An 18688-nucleotide genomic window follows, 5' to 3' on the forward strand; every position below is an offset into this window, starting at 1 on the left:
TTTAATTTGCCATCATATAGTATAGAGAGTTTATTTTTTTATCCATAATCCAAACCTAACCCTACTGGGAATCATCTAAACACACAGAAATGTTAAATTTAATGATTTTAAGAGGAGTCCCCTTTCAAAAAGATTATACTGTCTGTGATTGTCAGAATCCCATGTAAAACTCATTTATCTTATCCCCAAGTAGAAGTTGATGAGGAATCTATGTACCAATTCCAGAAATGATCTAAGTAACATTGCTCTCACTTAATCTATTCCCGGAATAGAACCGAATGCTTTTCTATTTACCATATGCAAAAGGAACCTGATATACTGGATCCAGTCTGGAAAGAATCTCTTTGTCTCACACATGGTATAGAGCAAGTTATTTTTAGCAATGACACTATGACTCCCATATAAACTCCTGTGGAATTAATATTTCCTTTGTAGTTTTCTCTTCACACTCCTCTCTTTCTTCAAACTTGGTCAAATACAGATTTTATGACTAGGGGCAAAAACAAGGATATGAGCGCAAGGATAATATTTTCTCCCTCTGGATTCTAACTTTTCTTGATGATTTATTTGATAGTGTACCAACCAGTTCTTGGGCAGATAAGGAGACCACTCGGCTCTTTTGCCTTGGTTTGGAAAGACTAAGGAGTTGTTTGGGTTTTTTTTACGATGCTAATAAAGATTTTTTTGTGTGTGTGGAAGGAGCCTCGGTGTCCATCGAAAGATGAATGGATAAAGAAGATGTGGTTTATGTATACAATGGAATATTACTCAGCCATTAGAAATGACAAATACCCACCATTTGCTTCGAAGTGGATGGAACCGGAGAGTATTATGCTGAGTGAAATAAGTCAATCAGAGAAGGACAAACATTATATGGTCTCATGCATTTGGGGAATATAAATAATAGTGAAAGGGAATAGAGGGGAAGGGAGAAGAAATGGGTAGGAAATATCAGAAAGGGAGACAGAACATGAAGACTCCTAACTCTGGGAAACGAACTAGGGGTGGTGGAAGGGGGTGGGGGTGAATGAGTGACAGGCACTGAGGGGGGCACTTGACAGGATGAGCACTGGGTGTTATTCTGTATGTTGGCAAATTGAACACCAATAAAAATAAATATATTATTTTAAAAAAAGAATAACTGATGCAAAAAAAGAAAAAAAAGGATTTTTTTTCCTCCATTGTTAAGTACAAGATCCAAAGTGGGGCTGGACCAAATCAAATAGACATAGTAGCAGGACATAGCACATTCTACTCTTTTAAAAATAATTAGTGAGATTTATAAATTAAGCAAGAACCATGAGTCACCCAGAATAATTGTATCACACTATTTCACAAAGATGCTTAAGATGTAGTATTGTTTGCTGCTAGACTAACTTATTTAAAGGGAATCAACATTAAAAACAAACAAATCTGAACAGTGTAGAACCTTGAAATTTTCCTTTCATGAGTTCCAAGGCTGAAAAATGAGTTTGGTTGGAACTTTTATAATTACCAAGGTCACAAAACTCAGCTTCTCATGAGAGAATCCCACTGTCTGCAGAGATTTCTTCGGGGTTCCGTTTCATCAAGACGGAGAGCCTCCATTTCCTTTCCTAAACACCACCTGAGATAATTTCTTGTGACTCCTGGTTTGGAGAGCTGATACTTGATTCAGATCCCGTCCAAATCTGCCCCAGCTCTCAAATGCCAGAAAGGCGAGAGCCAAAGGGTGATGTGATTTTCAGCTCCCAGTATTTGCTGCTCCCTACTGGTGTCCCTGTCCCTCTTGTGTCTCCAAGGTTCTCTCCGCTGGGCCCCAGCACTCACCCCCCTTCCAAGTGTTAAAAGGCGGCTTTGTGGTGTTAATGAGAGATGTGTAAAATCCTGAGGTCCTCAACCTGGTTTGGGCCTCACAATCTGAAAAGCTGAAAAAACATTGAAAGGTGAGTTTGGGGTTGAAAATGGCATGTAGCTGATGCATCGTATCAACAAGAGTGAAGGAAGTTTATGTATTGACAAACTCTCACCTTTTCTGAGGTAAGCCTATCTTTGAGATGGATAAACTCCACCCACAAGTAGAACCCAGCTAGTCATTGTTTATACTTTCTGGTTTCTTTTATCTAAGTGGACTAGGTTTTAGGATGATTTTGGGAATCATGGAAAGTGTCCCTTTACAATGAGTGAAGCATTTGTTTTCTTTCATTTATTCAAGAAATGCTTATTTGACTCTATGGAGCATGTACCGTGGTGCACGCTGGGGACAGGAAAATGAACAGAAGCATTCAAGTCACATGAGAGTGGCCAGTGCAGTATTAAATGCATATATAATAACAAAATAATGGCTAGAGCATACTAAGTGCTTAATTCTTCTATGCACCAGTCATGTATCAACTCATTTAGATAGCTCAGTGACATACCACCTCACACCAGTGAGAATGGGGAAAATTAACAAGGCAGGAAACCACAAATGTTGGAGAGGATGCGGAGAAAGGGGAACCCTCCTGCACTGTTGGTGGGAATGTGAACTGGTGCAGCCACTCTGGAAAACTGTGTGGAGGTTCCTCAAAGAGTTAAAAATAGACCTGCCCTACGACCCAGCAATTGCACTGCTGGGGATTTACCCCAAAGATACAGATGCAGTGAAACGCTGAGACACCTGCACCCCGATGTTTATAGCAGCAATGGCCACGATAGCCACACTGTGGAAGGAGCCTCGGTGTCCATCAAAAGATGAATGGATAAAGATGTGCTTTATGTATACAATGGAATATTCCTCAGCCATTAGAAATGACAAATACCCAGCATTTGCTTAGACGTGGATGGAACTGGAGGGTATTATGCTGAGTGAAATAAGTCAATCGGAGAAGGACAAACATTTTATGGTCTCATTCATTTGGGGAATATAAAAAATAGTGAAAGGGAATAAGGGGAAAGGAGAAAAAATGAGTGGGGAATATCAGAAAGGGAGACAGAACATAAGAGACTCGTAACTCTGGGAAACGAACTAGGGGTGGTAGAAGGGGAGGTGGGCGGGGGGTGGGGGTGAATGGGTGACAGGCACTGAGGGGGGCACTTGGTGGGATGAGCACTGGTGTTATTCTATATGTTGGCAAATTGAACACCAATAAAAAATAAATTTATAAAAAAAATAGCTCAGTGACTTTGTGAGGTGCATATAATTATTATTTCTATTTTTCAGATAAAAAAGGTGGATGTAAAAGGAAGTTAAGTAACTGTCTAAGGTCATGGAACTAATTCATGTCTAAGGCCAGATTCATACCTCAGCAGCTTGGCTCCAAAATCTATCATATTGTTTATTTTATTTTATTTTATTTTATTTTATTTTATTTTATTTTATTTTATTTTATTTTATTTATTTTATTTTATTTGTGTGTGTGTGTGTGTGTACTCATGCTATTTATTCATTTAGATGTAATGATACATTTACATCGCATATCATGTAAAATACAATTATTGCTGTTATATACTTTCACAGAAAAGTGTCATCCTAATAAACACTTAAAAATTTTCATTTAATACTCCACAACTCCAAAAAAAAAAAAAATACTCCACAACTCCATTTATTTATTTATACTCCAACTCTATCCTGAAAATATTTTTTTTGTACATTTATCACCAGTTGCTGGAACTTGTATTCTGAATGGCATTCCCTGAAGTAAATAAGGATTGTTAGAATTTTTTTTTAAAGAGAGAAAACTCACGGAGCACCTGGCTGGCTCAGCAGTTGAGCGATCTGCCTTTGGATCAGGGAGTGATCCCGGGGTTCCAGGATCCAGTCTGGCATCGGGCTCCCTGCAGGGAGCCTGCTTCTCCCTCTGCCTATGTCTCTGCCTTTCTCCCTGTGTCTCTCATGAATAAATAAATAAAATCTTAAAAAAAAGAAAATAAGAAAACTCAGGCTTAAACTGTAAATTGACTTATCACATAGCTAGTCATTTGCTCGTTCATTCAATAAAATTTGTTGAACACGAGGTGGTATGCACAGATGACTAAGACACAATCTGTCTCTAGGGAGCACAGAGAAATACTAGGGGAATAACGAAAAAAAAGCAGTTAGTGCTCCCTGGAGACTTCTTGGAGGAGGTGGTATGGGTAAGGGTGGTACGTGTGGATCTCTTCATCCAGCATAATTCCCTTCTCAGCTATGACATAGAGATTGAGCTTGAAGTCATGTATTAAAGTAATTAAGCTCTCCTCTTTCAAAAGGATCTCATTCCAATGACCTTGGATCAGTGTAATCTCTTATGAAAATATAATGCTTCTAATATTTCACTGCTTCAAATAATTCAAATAATTATTGAGCATCTGCTACTTGAAAGGCACTGCCCTAGGTGTTTTTCTGTCCTGGTGAATGCAAAATAAAATAGACATGTTTCTTATCCTCAAGGAGTTTTAATTCAGCAAAGCAAAGAAAAGAAATTCTACCCAGGAATGTCTACTATACAAAGAAGACTATATCTGATGCCAATGGAGAGATGTAACAGTTTAAAATTGTACATGGAAGGGAAACTAATAAATACACTCGTGACTCGCTTAGAAGTCACTCAACAGCTTTATTGTGAAGGATACTCATGAGTAAGTGACAATAAAACTGACTGCCTTCATTTTAAGACTAATTAAATATGGGTTGAGTTGTGGGCTTTCATGAGACATGTAAGATGTTAAAGGCATTTCTTGTTTTTGATAACTTTTCTATTATATATAATATTTTGTGTTATTTATTTATTATTTATATATTTTTGTTATTATTTATATGTATTTTGTATATATATGTATATAAAATATTCGCTGTGATTTAAATAGCCTGTCCTTGAGTTCTAAAACTAAAGGTTTCTAAACCATTCTCTCAGAGGGCATACAGGAGGAGAGTAAATTAAGACATCATTTGCTTCTGTATCAAGAGGTTTGCTTCATGGTTTTTAAAAGTCCTCAATATCTCTTCATATTTAAGGATATATTCAGCATAAGATAGAAACTTTTTTTTAAAGATAGAAACTTCTTTTTAAAAATGTATTTATTTGAGAAAGAGAGAGAGAGAGCAAGCACAGGCAAGGGAGGGGCAGAGGGAGAGGGAGAGCAAATCTCAAGCAGACTCTGTGCTGTGTGTGGAGCCTGATGCAGGGCTCGATCTCATAACCCTGAGATCATGACCTGAACTGAAACTAAGAAACAGATGCTTAACTGACTGAGCCACCTGGGCACCCCAAGACAGAATCTTTTTAGCATACTATTCAAGATGTCCCTGATGCCATGACTACTTCTACTGCACGTCCCTCATCATTCTGGGCTTATATCCTACATTCTTGGCAAAATGAATTACCTCAGGCTCCCCCAAACAAGACATAACTCTGTACCACTCAGTCCTCCCCCACCCCTTCTTGCCCCAGCATTTCATACTTAGCTCAGTGCTCATTGTCTCTAGAGAAGCCTTCTTTGACACGTCTTCCCTGGCCCTCTCCTCTATGTTCCCTAATTCTCTACACTCACTCTGGAAGCTTTGGGCTTCTCCCAAAGTGCACAACACTTCCGTTCCCTTGCCTCTCCTCCAAACTAGGACCAAGAGGTCCTGAAGGCAAGGATTATATCTTCAATTGCTTTAGCTAAAGTACATATATGATACATGAAAACATTAGGTATATGATACATTAGCTGAATGGAAACGTAAAAGAATGGAGGGAGTTTAAAAAAAAGATGCATTAGTACTTTGTAAGAGAGAGGGAAATTGTTCTGGAAAGGAGAAATCTGAGACAGGCTGCCTAAGAATTATGAAACTGAATGTAAGTACACTTCCCTTGACGTCCAATGACAATTAGCTTAATTTCCTGAATTCATTTATATCATCTTAGCCAATTCCTTCTGGAAATATTTTTTTAGGTCCGCTACTTGGACAGGTTTCTTCATTCTTCAATATGTACAACATCTGGGCCATTTCACTTGATTGTTTCCCATGTCTGGGCTAACATGCACCTATTTTGAGAATGGGAGAATAGTGTATACATAAATGAGAAAAATCGTACCAAGCTCCATCCTTACTTTGATTTCATCTGAAACAATCAGCTGCCATCCCACACTGACAGTTAACCCTTCTTGTATTCGTTGCTAAGTGATTTAGCAATAAGTTCACCAACATGGTAGATAGCCCCAAAATGGAAAAGGGGTCTCTCAGGTTCTTAAGTAACAGTTGGCTCGGTGTCCACTTGAATCCAGTGGCCGGTTTATGAAAAAGCATTAGGAGCAACATTCTGGGGTCCTGTGTGCTAACATCGCCACCTGCCGCTCACTCCAGGTACAAACTGCCGTACCTCAAGCCAAAGGCTGCAGACGCTCTGAGTAAGAAACAGACCCTTGAACCTTGGGGTAATCGCAACCCCTAGCAGGATTAAATGCCAATCGATGCCACTCCTGAATCCACAGGGCAAAGGCCGTGGGGAGGTCTTGTCGAGGTGGATAATTAGGTGATGATTCTACTTTACTGAATTGCACAAATCTAGATTTTTGTGTATGTTTTGTTCTCTGCTGTATCCCCAATATTTAGAATAGCACCTGACACACAGTAATTATGTAGCAAAAGTATGCTAAAGAAATGAGCCCCTAAAGAAGGAAAGTAATTAATTATTCACCACACTACTTAGAGACGTCACTAAAAGAAATTATTATGACTTTCCTTCTAGTAAATATGAATATCCATATCTGAAGTTGAGCAAGAGGGGAATTAATTACAATGAAGGGAGAGGAAGAAAGAGGGAAAATTTCCAGGTGCTTGCAACAAAAGTACCAGCAATATATGATAAAAAAAATCCAGATTAAAAAGAGAAATATATATGATATGAAAGCACTAACAATAGTCCATTCTGCAGATGAGATTAGGACATCTTTTTCATTTTAACAAAATTTTTAAAAAGTGAAAGTCGTGTTTTTAAAATCATACATTTCACTTTTTACTGAGCAAATACTCGAGCTGTCACGTTCATTCATTCATATATTATATGATACTAGCATATTTCTTACGCTGGTATTTGGCACAGATATTGAAGGGGAATATTGACATAGCTTTAACAAATTTGGAATAAGGTTGTTTGCTGAACAAATAATTCACTTATCAAGAATGGAATTGGTTTTCAAAGCAAATACCGTTTTTTAAAGCGCTGACCTCCTCTTTCTTTCACAGTGCTGCATGTGTTGGGAGAGTCACTAGCGCTCCTAGCCATCATGATTGGTGTGCCAAGAATGCCTAACACTGACCCTTCTTTATTTGGGGCATTTCTCAGTGTTTGGTTTGCAGCCAGCAACCTTCAGGGCTGAGAAAATGTCTCCTTCTGAGACAAACAGCAGGCTGGATTATTGTTTGCTATAAAACAGATTCCCCAAGCTGAGGGTTCCCCTCCTAGAACTCCACCAGGCTGCACCTGCAGTCGTCCAGCTGGGCCCATCTGCTGGCCCATCGCCCCCCATTCCCACCCCCCACCCCGGCCCCAGGGAATTGGACTTAGGAAAGTGATTCGACACACTGACATTTCTTTTATTGTTTTTGTGAATAAAAAAGTCTTTCAAAACTGACACAGCAGTCATGTGTCTTTTGTGAGCATCCACAAAACAGTGGCAAGTTAGCATATTAGCTTGAAATTTGGGTAAAATTTCAGGTGCCTCATAATCTTGGACAACATGATTTCATCTAGGGACAGGGATGCTCAAAATTAGAAATATCCAGCGCACTCATGGTACAGTAAAGTGAATTTTTAAAAGGAAAATTCAGTGCTTCAGAGGTGATATAAATTGAAAATACCCCTTACCTAGTGTAAACAGAATTTTCAGGGTAACAAAAAAAATTAAGGGATTTTAAAATTATATTAATGTTTTAAATCCAGCTCTTTAACTAGGATTATGTATAATTGTTATGCCAAAAGTTGGGTAAAATGGTGAGAATTTTGTAAAATTTGGAGATTCCACAATATAAATAAAAAAAGAAAAATACCATTTGCAAGTCTTAAGAAGAGTTTCCTTCTTTCATTTAAATGGGCTTACCCACTACATTATTTCCTCACCTATTGCATCTTAATAATATGATAAATTTTTCATTTCAAAAGTCATGATTAAATATCCACTGTCCACACTCCGGCTTCTATTTTTGCTGAGGTAAAAATCTAGCAACTTTCACCCTGATTCTTAAATTTGTAGTTAAAAATTACTTCCCTGATGTTTTGAGAAGGGAGAACAAATCCTATACCTTTGTAAGTGCCACTTGACTGAAGAGAATGCTATAGCATGGATAATACAGAATGGATAAATCCCAACTGAACTAGTTATAAGTTGAATGTCATGGCATTTCAAATGATGAAACGGGGAATCTAGAAGTCAAGTCTTAGGGGTTAAGAAACATAATTTCTTAAGATTTGACCTGAATTTCTATATGAATTTGAGAAAGTAATCACTCTGTTCTTTTTTTTTTTCCACTATTGCAAGAAATGTCATTCTTTTTCCCTCAAGGCCCAGAAATAATGTAAGAACAAAGTCTCCCTGGAAAGTTACCAAATAATGAGAGCAGAGGAAGCAAGAGCAAGAGAGTAAGAATCAAAGAGAGTGAGAAAAACTATATTTTACAGGACTGAAACTATAGGCTTATTGTAGAAGCCTTGTCTTACCATACCAACAAGTTCTATGACTATCTTCCTTAGAAGCAGCATTAACCGATGGATGCCTCCCTCATTTTGTAGAATGAGGGTGCAATGCAAGTTAGAAATCTCTTATTTGAAATCAGGACTATTTAAGAGGAACTTTCCTAAAGCCCTACCATTTACTCAGTTCAATAGCTCCAGTAACATGCTCTGTTTCTTCTCTTAGAACAAAGAAATCCCAAACAAATAATTTGCCAAATATTTCTTGAACACTTCCTCATTTACTGTTAATTCCAGCACCTCTATTTTGGAATGGTACTCTTCATCCTTTTCAAATTTCCTGTTAGTAAGGAAGTTCAAAATTAAGGAAATATTTTTATATATATGTACCAGAACATTGTATTCAGATTGTTGATATCATGACCTTAAATCACAATACACTTACCTTCTGGGGGGTTACCCTTTGGTTTCCTGTCACATTGTCCAGTTTCAAAAGTATCACTGAAATTTAAGGTATTAAGCAATTCGAATAAGGCAGTTTGGAGGTGTATATTAGATTGGAAAAGGTAGAAAAAAGTGTTCAAATAATAATATCACCAGCTTCAGATCTACATGTGAGGTGAACATGTAGACATTCCCGGTCACCAAGAGCCACCTGCTACCATCAGTATCAAGTGAGTCAGCCATGAGAAGCAGAGCACTTCTCCAGCTCAAGAAGACCTGGGGATGGTCCAGAGCAAGATTTTCCCTTGGCTGACTTTAAAAGGCAGACCCAAGGCAGGGCAGTCGGGTTGAGGCTCTGCTTCTAGCCTTATGGTTTGCACGCAGAAGGCTTGCAACATCCATATATCTTTACTTGATATATGAAAGAGAATTTTTAAAGGGGAAATATATTTTCGGTAAAAGTTTCAAAGGGTCCATTTCATCCAGACATACTTTATGATAATTCCGTTACTTGGTGAGAAACACTGTGGTGTTGGTACAAGCGTCCCCCTGAAACAGATCAACGACAGCTCTAAGATGAAACTCTCATGGGGACTTTTTTTTTTTTTTTTTTTTTGCATGTCAAGGCATAGAGTCTCCTATTTTGAGATCCAAGTAATGGCCATGACAAGAATCTATTTTAGAAGTTCATTTCTGCTGCTATTAATTTTGAACCTGTGTGCAGAACCCAGACTTCTGCGATGTGCCCCAGCCTAGCGAGGTAACGAGCCTCTCACCGGTCTGCCCTGATTACCTAAAATTACCAACGTGACCTTACACTGACCTGATTAGCGCTGCTAAAAAAACCGTTTGCCTCTCTTAACCAAGTTTTCCTTTCCGCCATGAGCTGACCAAGTTCTCCTTGGAGCTGATTCAGTTTCTGGTTAGAGAGCTGTAGGTGCTCTTTCTCCACGTAGCCCTTGGACAGCAGAATCCCAAGTGCATCACTCTTCAGCTTCTCAACAGCAGAATTCCACTCCTACAAGAGAGCACTCCAGCTTATTTTACGCATCCTCCCCTTTGCAAACTCTGGTAAGACTCAGAGAACATTTAGGTGCGTTGACCGTATCAGAAACGTGTCCCTATATTTTCAAATCATGATAGGGTAAATGCTCCATTCCAGGTTTGAGTACCAAGATGTAGTAGAGAGAGAGAGAGAGAACAAAGGCAAGAGGCCAGAAAAGGAGAGGGATGATAGGAGGAAAGGGCAGCTGGGCTGGGGGGGGGGGGGGGGGTGTGACTGATGGAGTGTCCGGTTGCCCCGCACACAGGCCACTTCCCCTTCCATTAATGCTGTCTGAAAATATACTCCAAAAATAGGCAACAGTGTTTTTCAGTCTCTAACTCTTTGCAACCTGTTTTCATTCATTCAAATAAAAAGAAAATCTCTCTCCCACAATTCAATCTCATTGCCAATGTGGGCAAACGAGTACAAGAAAGGAAGAGAAATCTCCTATTTTATGGCTGGTGTTTTTGTATGTGCCTACACTTAGAACCGAAATTAAGATCTGTTATTCTTCATGAAATTAATAGTGGTTATTGTGCAGTATTCTCTCCTTCCTGACCTGAGTCTCACCTCTCAATGCTTCATTCTTAATGCTATATAAACATTTCAGGAAAAGAAAAGAGGTATCTTTTTGCTTTCTGTTACATGAAGAAGAAAAACAGTTAAGTAGAGAAGAAAGAAAGTAAAAGTTGGGGTAAACTGAACATATTAACAATTTATTTAAAGGGAAATTTAAATTTCTTGCAAAAAGAACTGAAGCCAGATTCAGCTTCCTAAAACCATTCTTATCTCTAACATGGCAGTCTTGCAAATGAATTTTCTGGTACCTCTCTTAGCTGAGACTGGAGCGCTGAGCATAGGTTGTTTTTTAAAGCATCAGAGATTCAGCGCCAAATTTCAAAAATTACAGTCTGACTCCATCCTGGCTTGTTCCCCAGGGCAAAATATCCTATTGTTAAGTTACATTTGTTATATTATACTGTGCAAAATAAGTATGATTTTAGTGCAGTTTACCACTACTATTTCCATTCATTCATTTCAGAAGACATACTAAATACTATGCACTTGGCATCACACTCAGATGGATGATTTGGGGGTACAAAGAAAGAATAAAATGTAGTTCTTTCCTTTAACAATATATAAACTGCTATTTTACATCATGTTCAGTATATTCATACCATCAACCATATGAAATGTATGCTGGGCCTCCAAACACATCGTGATGACTCAACTAATGGAACCAGTGACTGCAGGGTTCTTCAGCCTGGCTACCTCAATGGTGGTAACTGGGAAAAGCATGATAGTAGTTGATCATACTCTCAGCCTTCTGAGAGAATGACCAAAAGTGGGGGGAGGGTTGTTAAAAACAAATGGAGACCAGCCCTGAAAATTGCCTGGGCAGACAAGACCAGTTGAGTCATACAAACAAAGCTTAATTTAGCTTATTTTGTGAGACTGTCTTGACCTGGGTCATTTCTTGTTTACACCTCTGGAAAGTATAAGCAAAACTTGAACCTTCCCCCAAGGTGGATATGACGTAACCACTGACCAATTCCCTGTCATTTAAGAAAATTCTCATATTATGACCAATAATTGTGAAGGGTAAGCAGTCACAGCCTCCTCACTATATTAGCTGCTTTGTAATACTAGACCCTTGAGCCTTGTTTTGTATTTTGGGGTGAGTGCTGCGGTTTGCAAACTGTCTTTTTCTTCTGTGCACAATAAACTTTTACTAATTACTACTTTGGTGATTCACTGTTTTTACTTCTGGTATTTATGAACTTTTGACACTCCAAATTTCTCAGCGAGTGCAAAATCAATATCTTGAGGCATGAACATGGGCTTTGTGATTTCCCAAGCTCCTTCATTTTTTTAAAGAGCAATTTGGCCCCCACTTAATTCAGTTAATATGTGTCATGACATTCTTTCGTAAAACACTGTAAATATCCCTCCCACTTAAAAACTATTACCTTAACCTTATGAGGAAAGAGCAAATGTTTTTAAAGCAGTTAGCACAATTTCTGGCACAGGAAATAGGCATTCACTAAATCTTAGTCCCCCTTTACATTCCATCAGTTTTATCATGGTTCACTAGCACTCCCAAATTTGTTCTTCATGGGAATTTCTGTTTCTCAGCTCTAAAAATAATGGTAGTGGAAGGATTCTCCAAATGTTACTGACCAATGTTACGTATTGATCCGTGTTGTGTATGACGTTTATGAGATAAACAAAATAAAGCAGGTTTCTTTTACTGCAGGCCTTCTTGGAATCCTTAATATGTTAATGTGCTTTGAGATTCCTAGCTGGAAATGTGGTTTGAAATATTCTGGACAAACTGTTTTTTTTTTTTTTAATTTGTATTTATTTATGATAGAGAGAGAGAGAGAGAGAAAGAGAGGCAGAGACATAGGCAAAGGGAGAAGCAGGCTCCATGCACCGGGAGCCCGACGTGGGATTCCATCCCAGGTCTCCAGGATCGCGCCCTGGGCCAAAGGCAGGTGCTAAACCGCTGCGCCACCCAGGTATCCCTGGACAAACTGTTTTTGTTTTTTGTTTTTTTATTTTTTTTATTTTTTTTTAATTTTTAAAATTTATTTATGATAGTCACAGAGAGAGAGAGAGAGAGAGAGGCAGAGACACAGGCAGAGGGAGAAGCAGGCTCCATGCAGGGAGCCCAATGTGGGATTCGATCCCGGGTCTCCAGGATCGCGCCCTGGGCCGAAGGCAGGCGCTAAACCGCTGCGCCACCCAGGGATCCCCTGGACAAACTGTTTTGATCATGAAACCATGTGTTTACTGATCATCTCTGGACGAATCCTCCAGTTGGAACAATGTTGGGAAATTCTGTGCTTGTGGCTAAAAGCAGATGAATCACCTAGGAGGTCACCTGCTTTCACAAGTCTATGTCTTTCCTCTTTTGTCTCTATCTCTCCAGTGACCCAACTAGTCCATCTTCTGTCTTTTGCATCCATTCTCTCATTTTCTGTTAAGATATGTGGGGTATGGGGCACCTGGGTGGCTCAGTGGTTGGGAGTCTGCCTTCAGCTCAGGGCGTGATCCCAGGGTCCTGGGTTCTAGTGCTGCATCTAGAACCCTTCTCCCTCTGCCTATGTCTCTGTCTCTCTTTCTGTGTCTCTCATTAATAAATAAGTAAAATTAAAAAAAAAAAAAAAGATTTGTGGGGTATGAATCCTCAATGGACTCCAGAAGTGCTTCATGTGTTAAAACAGAATAAAGCAGGTAATTCTTTCAAAAAATTATTATTGACCAGAATCTTCTTGCTCCTTAGAGGAAGACCACTTAACCACTTGCTCGTTAGAGGGGAAGGCCTAGAAAGCTAGGGAGAAGGAAATGGAAAAAGAGTTAGGACACGGAGAAGTGGGTTACTGCCATTATGTGTTCAGCCTGGACAACACAAAGCCCTAAGGTGTAGATGTCCTAACCATCTGCAAGATAGCAGTGATTTCTCTTTCTGTATGCTAAGCACTGTGCTAAATGCTTTACATCTATCATCTCATTCACTCTTCACCACATTCCTACAAGTTAGGAACTGTTATTATCCTCATTTTACAGACGGGGTGATGGAGGTTTAAAGGGATTAAGAACTTGCCTGAATTCTCAACACCAGTAAGTGAAAGAGCCAAAATTCAAACTCAGGTAGTTGAACTCTAGACCCTGTTTCTCAATCAGTACACTGACCTCAGCACTTAAGAGAGGAGAGGTGGTGGAAAGTGTTTCTTACAGCATAGAAAGATTAAATTTATTGGCATAGAATTACAGAGATGAAGGTTCTATGAAACCCCGATAAGGCCTTGGAAATGAGAAAAGTCTTAAAGGACCCTCAGATTTTCTGATTTAAAATCAGAAGCTTCATTGTTTCTAAATAAACAATGCTGTTACATATAGAACTGAGAATTTATAGCCCAAACTCAAGCTTAATTTCGCTTGGCGAATAGACCAAAATAATAAAACTCTTCTCTGTGAATAAGAAGGAAATACCTGTTCTCTAACAGTGTTCATAAATCTGCCTTTAGCATAAATTTTGCAAACAACATTAAAGAAAGACTTCTGGAGTAGAGCCAACTCTTTGAAAATATACTTCAACTTTGTGCTTCACATCATGTTTATAAAAAGTGGGCTATGACTTTCCAAAGAAGCTATAAAGGACCATTTTGTGGCTCGTATCTTTTCTTATTCTCCATCCCCAGTCTTCTTAATTGCATTTCACATGAACTCTGTGGGTATTAAATGAACTTGGGTCCATTCAATATTTCTATTCAATCTTCTCAGAAAATTGGTTCTGTTTTCTTTGGGCAATCCGTAGGCAGTTTCTGATGCGTTTCTATAACATTCTGATGATGTATTTCCCCAGCCATTTTTCTTAGGGGATGCATCCACCACTATTTTATTTTTAACATAGAATGTTCCAGAGTCATCTGAATCCATCACACTATTTTTAAGAAACTTAGCTGTCACTGTTGTCAGGGCTGGAGGAACCCAATGGAGAAAATCGCAGTCCGTCTTTGCTAGCCATTGCTGGCTGCCTGCTAAGTGTTAAACCTCTGACTGTGTTTCAGTCACTTAGCAATAAAATATTTCCAGTATGTATCCCTACCAGCTGAAAGCCAAAGCCTGCCATTTCCTTGGCTTTTCAGTCTTGACAGATACATGCATATGTCTGACCTAGTAAAGACATGTGGCACTGTGTGTCTGGGCTCAGGGTGTCTTCTCAGGTCACTCCATTTTTTTTCCTTTCTCACTTGCGGGTGTTAACCTTTTAAACTGTACCTTTCAGTGTTCCATCTGCTGAGGAAATCGAGCTTCTGTTGTATCTCTTGATTGAAAGGTATGTTTAAGAGGATTAATGCTGATAGACAAGAAGGTGAAAATGACTTCTTCTGTCTTTTCTATACTCCCAGGTTAGGTCTTTGAATGAAGTCATGAACTGGCATAAAAATTATCCAGCAAGTAGATTCAAAAACTAGGAAGATTAGCTCCTCCATTTAAAAAGAAACACTATAATCACAATATGTTTATAAGCTTCTATTCATAGGAAAACTTCGCTGTAGATGAGAGGGTTTAATGACCCAACACCATGTGGTAAAATTATTTTCGTTATAAACTTGACTTCAGAATGTACTTTTTAAGTGGAAGGGGGAAGATGGACAAGAAAGAATAAAGGACGTATTTATATAAACTACTAAGAAAATACCAGCTGTGAAGATGACGGGCCAAAATCACATCTGGCTGAAGCATGTGTGGAGCTCATGTATAGTCCCCAAAAGCATGGCTATTTCCTAGGACATCTCATTAGACACAGACCATTTCTTGTTCATTCTCTAAGTCTACAGTCCCATTTGGTTCAGCACCAAAGAGAATTAACTCATTGACACAAAATCATAGAATTGTACATGATTGCATTAACAGCTGGTACAAACAAAATAAACCTGGCAATTTTAATCAGAGAATATTTGAAAGTCTGTTTTGAGCAGGGATTTCTTTTTAGAGGAAATTTTTATGCTTCTAAAGAGTGGCAGTGAGCCCCTGAAACGCTGAAACTCTGATTATGCCAAGTTGGATTGCAAACTGGGCTACGGTTTCCTCCCTTGCTCCCTTTCCAGGCATTTCTACACTGATCTACACAAAAGCAAGGATCTTACTGGAAGAGTTAGGTCCCATCCCACCGTTGGATGAGTTTAGTATCCACAGAGTTCAGTGTCCACAGGCCATTTGAACTTGGCCCTCACTGTGATGCATTTCAGCAAAGGCATTCACGGTAAACAGGAAGAACTGTGATTTTGTGTCACCTAAAGATAAAAGAAGTGTGGTGTTTAACTTCCCAGCCGTTAGACAGAGAATCATAGCTACTGAACCAGGGAGAGCTTGTGGGTAAGAGAAGAGAACTGGAACTAGAAACATACTTTTTATTCCAAATTTAGTAAGTGATCTCAAGCAGGGCATTTTGCTTTTCCAAGCCTTACTTCTCTGCAATGCAATGCAATGCACCACCACATATATGCATCTGCTTCTCTAGTGAATCATCTATAAATTCAGGGATGAATTGGCTGTGCTTCAAATTCCCAGATTTTAGGCCCTAGCAAAACTTGAAATTTTAGCTGTATTTCCCATAAATAACCCTAATGGGAATGGGACTGATAGTCTATAGTAGAAATGATAGATATTACCAAAATAATTTTTGAGTAATGGTTGTTTGCTGTTTTCCTCTGTCCATTCAAATATTCCAAAAATCATAGGAAAAGCCATGATTTGGAATTTTCTTGTTTCCCTAATCCTGTTCAGTGCATGGCCACCAAGTGGAGCTTGTTGTCCAGCTGCTCAGAGCAGTGTGCTTTGCTATTAATACTGAAGCAAAATGATGTGCAGCAAAATAAATTTTTAAAATCAAATAAAATCTTAACAAACTACATTTATGAGCAAATCTTCAAAATAATGAGTAGAGCAACAATGCATCTATTTTTTTCTTCCTTAGTTCAACATAGTTTGTGGGTGAAAATGTAAATACATGGAAAGTTGGGGAGACATCTTCTGAAGATTTGTTTTCAAGAATCACTATTTTTTCTTTACTGTCATGTCCTTGCTGTTTTTCTTAGATTTCTTATTCCTCTTAGTCATATTTTCTCTGAGTTGCAAAAGTAAGGAACAGAGCCAGATTTGGGGGTAGTGGTGTTTCCATTTTTAATAAAAATTAATAAAGTGTAGCTGGCCAGATTATTTGCATCTAACACAATTTGCCTACAATCAGATTGTCCCAATAGCTGATTTGGTGGTCCTAGTCTATTAATGTTTTCAGAGGACTTATTTTTTAATATTCTAGAGCATCTGTTGGAGATATCTTCAGGATCTCAACATATAACTCAACCATGGGGAGAATTATTGGATTTAGATGTGATGATTTTCTTGTGATGATTTTCCTAAATGAAATAGGTTAAGTTGGGAAATAGGGGGAAAATTCATATATATTACTTTGACAATGAATATCAGATATAGACTAAAACAATAGCTCTTAAATCTGGCTATCAGTATCTCTTAAAAAATTTTAAAATATGCTTTCTTACACCAATCCTATATCCACTGAATCATTATTGGTAGTGGAAGAAGATGTATTTTTAAAAATCTGAAGCATTTTACTTAAATCGGGAACAAGCAAATAATACTTATAATCTGACAAATTTTGGAACTGGACTAGAATATTCCAAAATATTTGAATGACTAGGAGCAATAGACCTATAATAGTTTCTGTGTAATTTTACCAATAAATGAGAAAAAATGATTATTTAATAAGAGAGGTTTTAACCTCACAACTTTGAGTTAACTTGACTCTGTGAAATTACATTTTGTATTAATGATTTCCCATATCTAAAATTTAACTTCTGTGTTACAAATTACTCCATTCATTCAATTAGTATAGTGTTAGGCTGTAGAAAATACAATGACAAATAAAATCTTTATCCTTATACTGCTTAAATGATTAACACCAACCCATCCTGAATTTAAAACAGTCATGCTGCAAATTTGAGTATCACTAGTCCTAATTCATGGAGAGAAAATGGAGACATTTCTTTTGACTTTGTACTTTCTTCATATTATTGTGTCAGGCAAAAGAGCCACTGATTTAAAAGGGAAGCAAAAAGTAAAAAAGAAAAGAAAAGAAAAAAAGCTAAGAGAAAGTACAAAATTCATCCAGTTTTTTCCCAAATTTTTCTATACATTTATATGGTTATCTTTAACTTTACTTGAAAACTTTTAATAATCATATTTATAATATGTGTATTCTTTTTTTAGGAAAAACCTTCGCCTCTATGGTATGGAAGAAATTACTCATTTTCTAACAAAGTCTAGTCAAAGCTAGAATTTCTTCAGCTCATCTTTACATAGGTTCACTTTTCAGCTAATCAGCATGTACATGCGTGAGAGTCTCATTCCATACCTTCCATATTCAATAATCTGTGACTTAGCAGCAAATGATACTAGGATGGACACTGCATAATGCTCCTATGCTGAAGATGGTCTAATCTAAAAAGCAATATATAACAAATCTTAAGAATATCTAACTAATTCAAAATAGATCATTGTAAGTACAAATGGAAAATAAAACATTTTTAAGTGGAAGAAAAAATAAATTCTGATTTGTGAATCTGGGGAGACCTTTTATAGGATCTTAATTATGGGTGAGACCTTCAACTGATGAGTGTAATATGGGACTGGGGAGAAGGCAAAGGGCTGGTTTGAGCAGAAGAGACAGCTTGAGCAAGAGCATGTAGGCAAAGGTGTTGATTATTACTAAGGAGATAGAGAAGGATGATGCTGGATCATACAGAGCTAAAACTATTTCATTCCGAAAATTTTGGGGAGACTGAGTGGCTCAGTCAGTTAAGTGTCTGCCTTTGGCTCAAGTCATAATCCCAGGGCCCTGAGATTAAACCTCACGTGGGGCTCCCTGCTCAGATGGGAGCCTGCTTCTCCATTTCCCTCTGCCTTGCTGCTCCCCTGCTGTTCTCTCTCCCTCTCTCTCAAATAAATAAATAGAATCTTTTTTAAAAATTTGGAAAAGTAAAAAAAAAAA

General features: G+C 38.1%; 1 protein-coding gene across 6 annotated transcripts in view; it reads right to left on the reverse strand.

The window, feature by feature from the left end:
• Window positions 1-18688, reverse strand: part of CCDC141 (coiled-coil domain containing 141) — a 194770-nt gene that overhangs the window by 81147 nt on the left and 94935 nt on the right. For all 6 annotated transcript variants that reach the window (XM_038584984.1, XM_038584981.1, XM_038584980.1 and 3 more), the window contains one exon: window positions 9883-10077. In XM_038584984.1, the coding sequence (XP_038440912.1) occupies window positions 9883-10077 (195 nt within the window). The remainder of the gene's footprint in view (window positions 1-9882; window positions 10078-18688) is intronic.

The sequence above is a fragment of the Canis lupus genome, chromosome 36, assembly GCF_011100685.1.
Source record: "Canis lupus familiaris isolate Mischka breed German Shepherd chromosome 36, alternate assembly UU_Cfam_GSD_1.0, whole genome shotgun sequence".
In the NCBI taxonomy this organism is placed as follows: domain Eukaryota; kingdom Metazoa; phylum Chordata; class Mammalia; order Carnivora; family Canidae; genus Canis; species Canis lupus.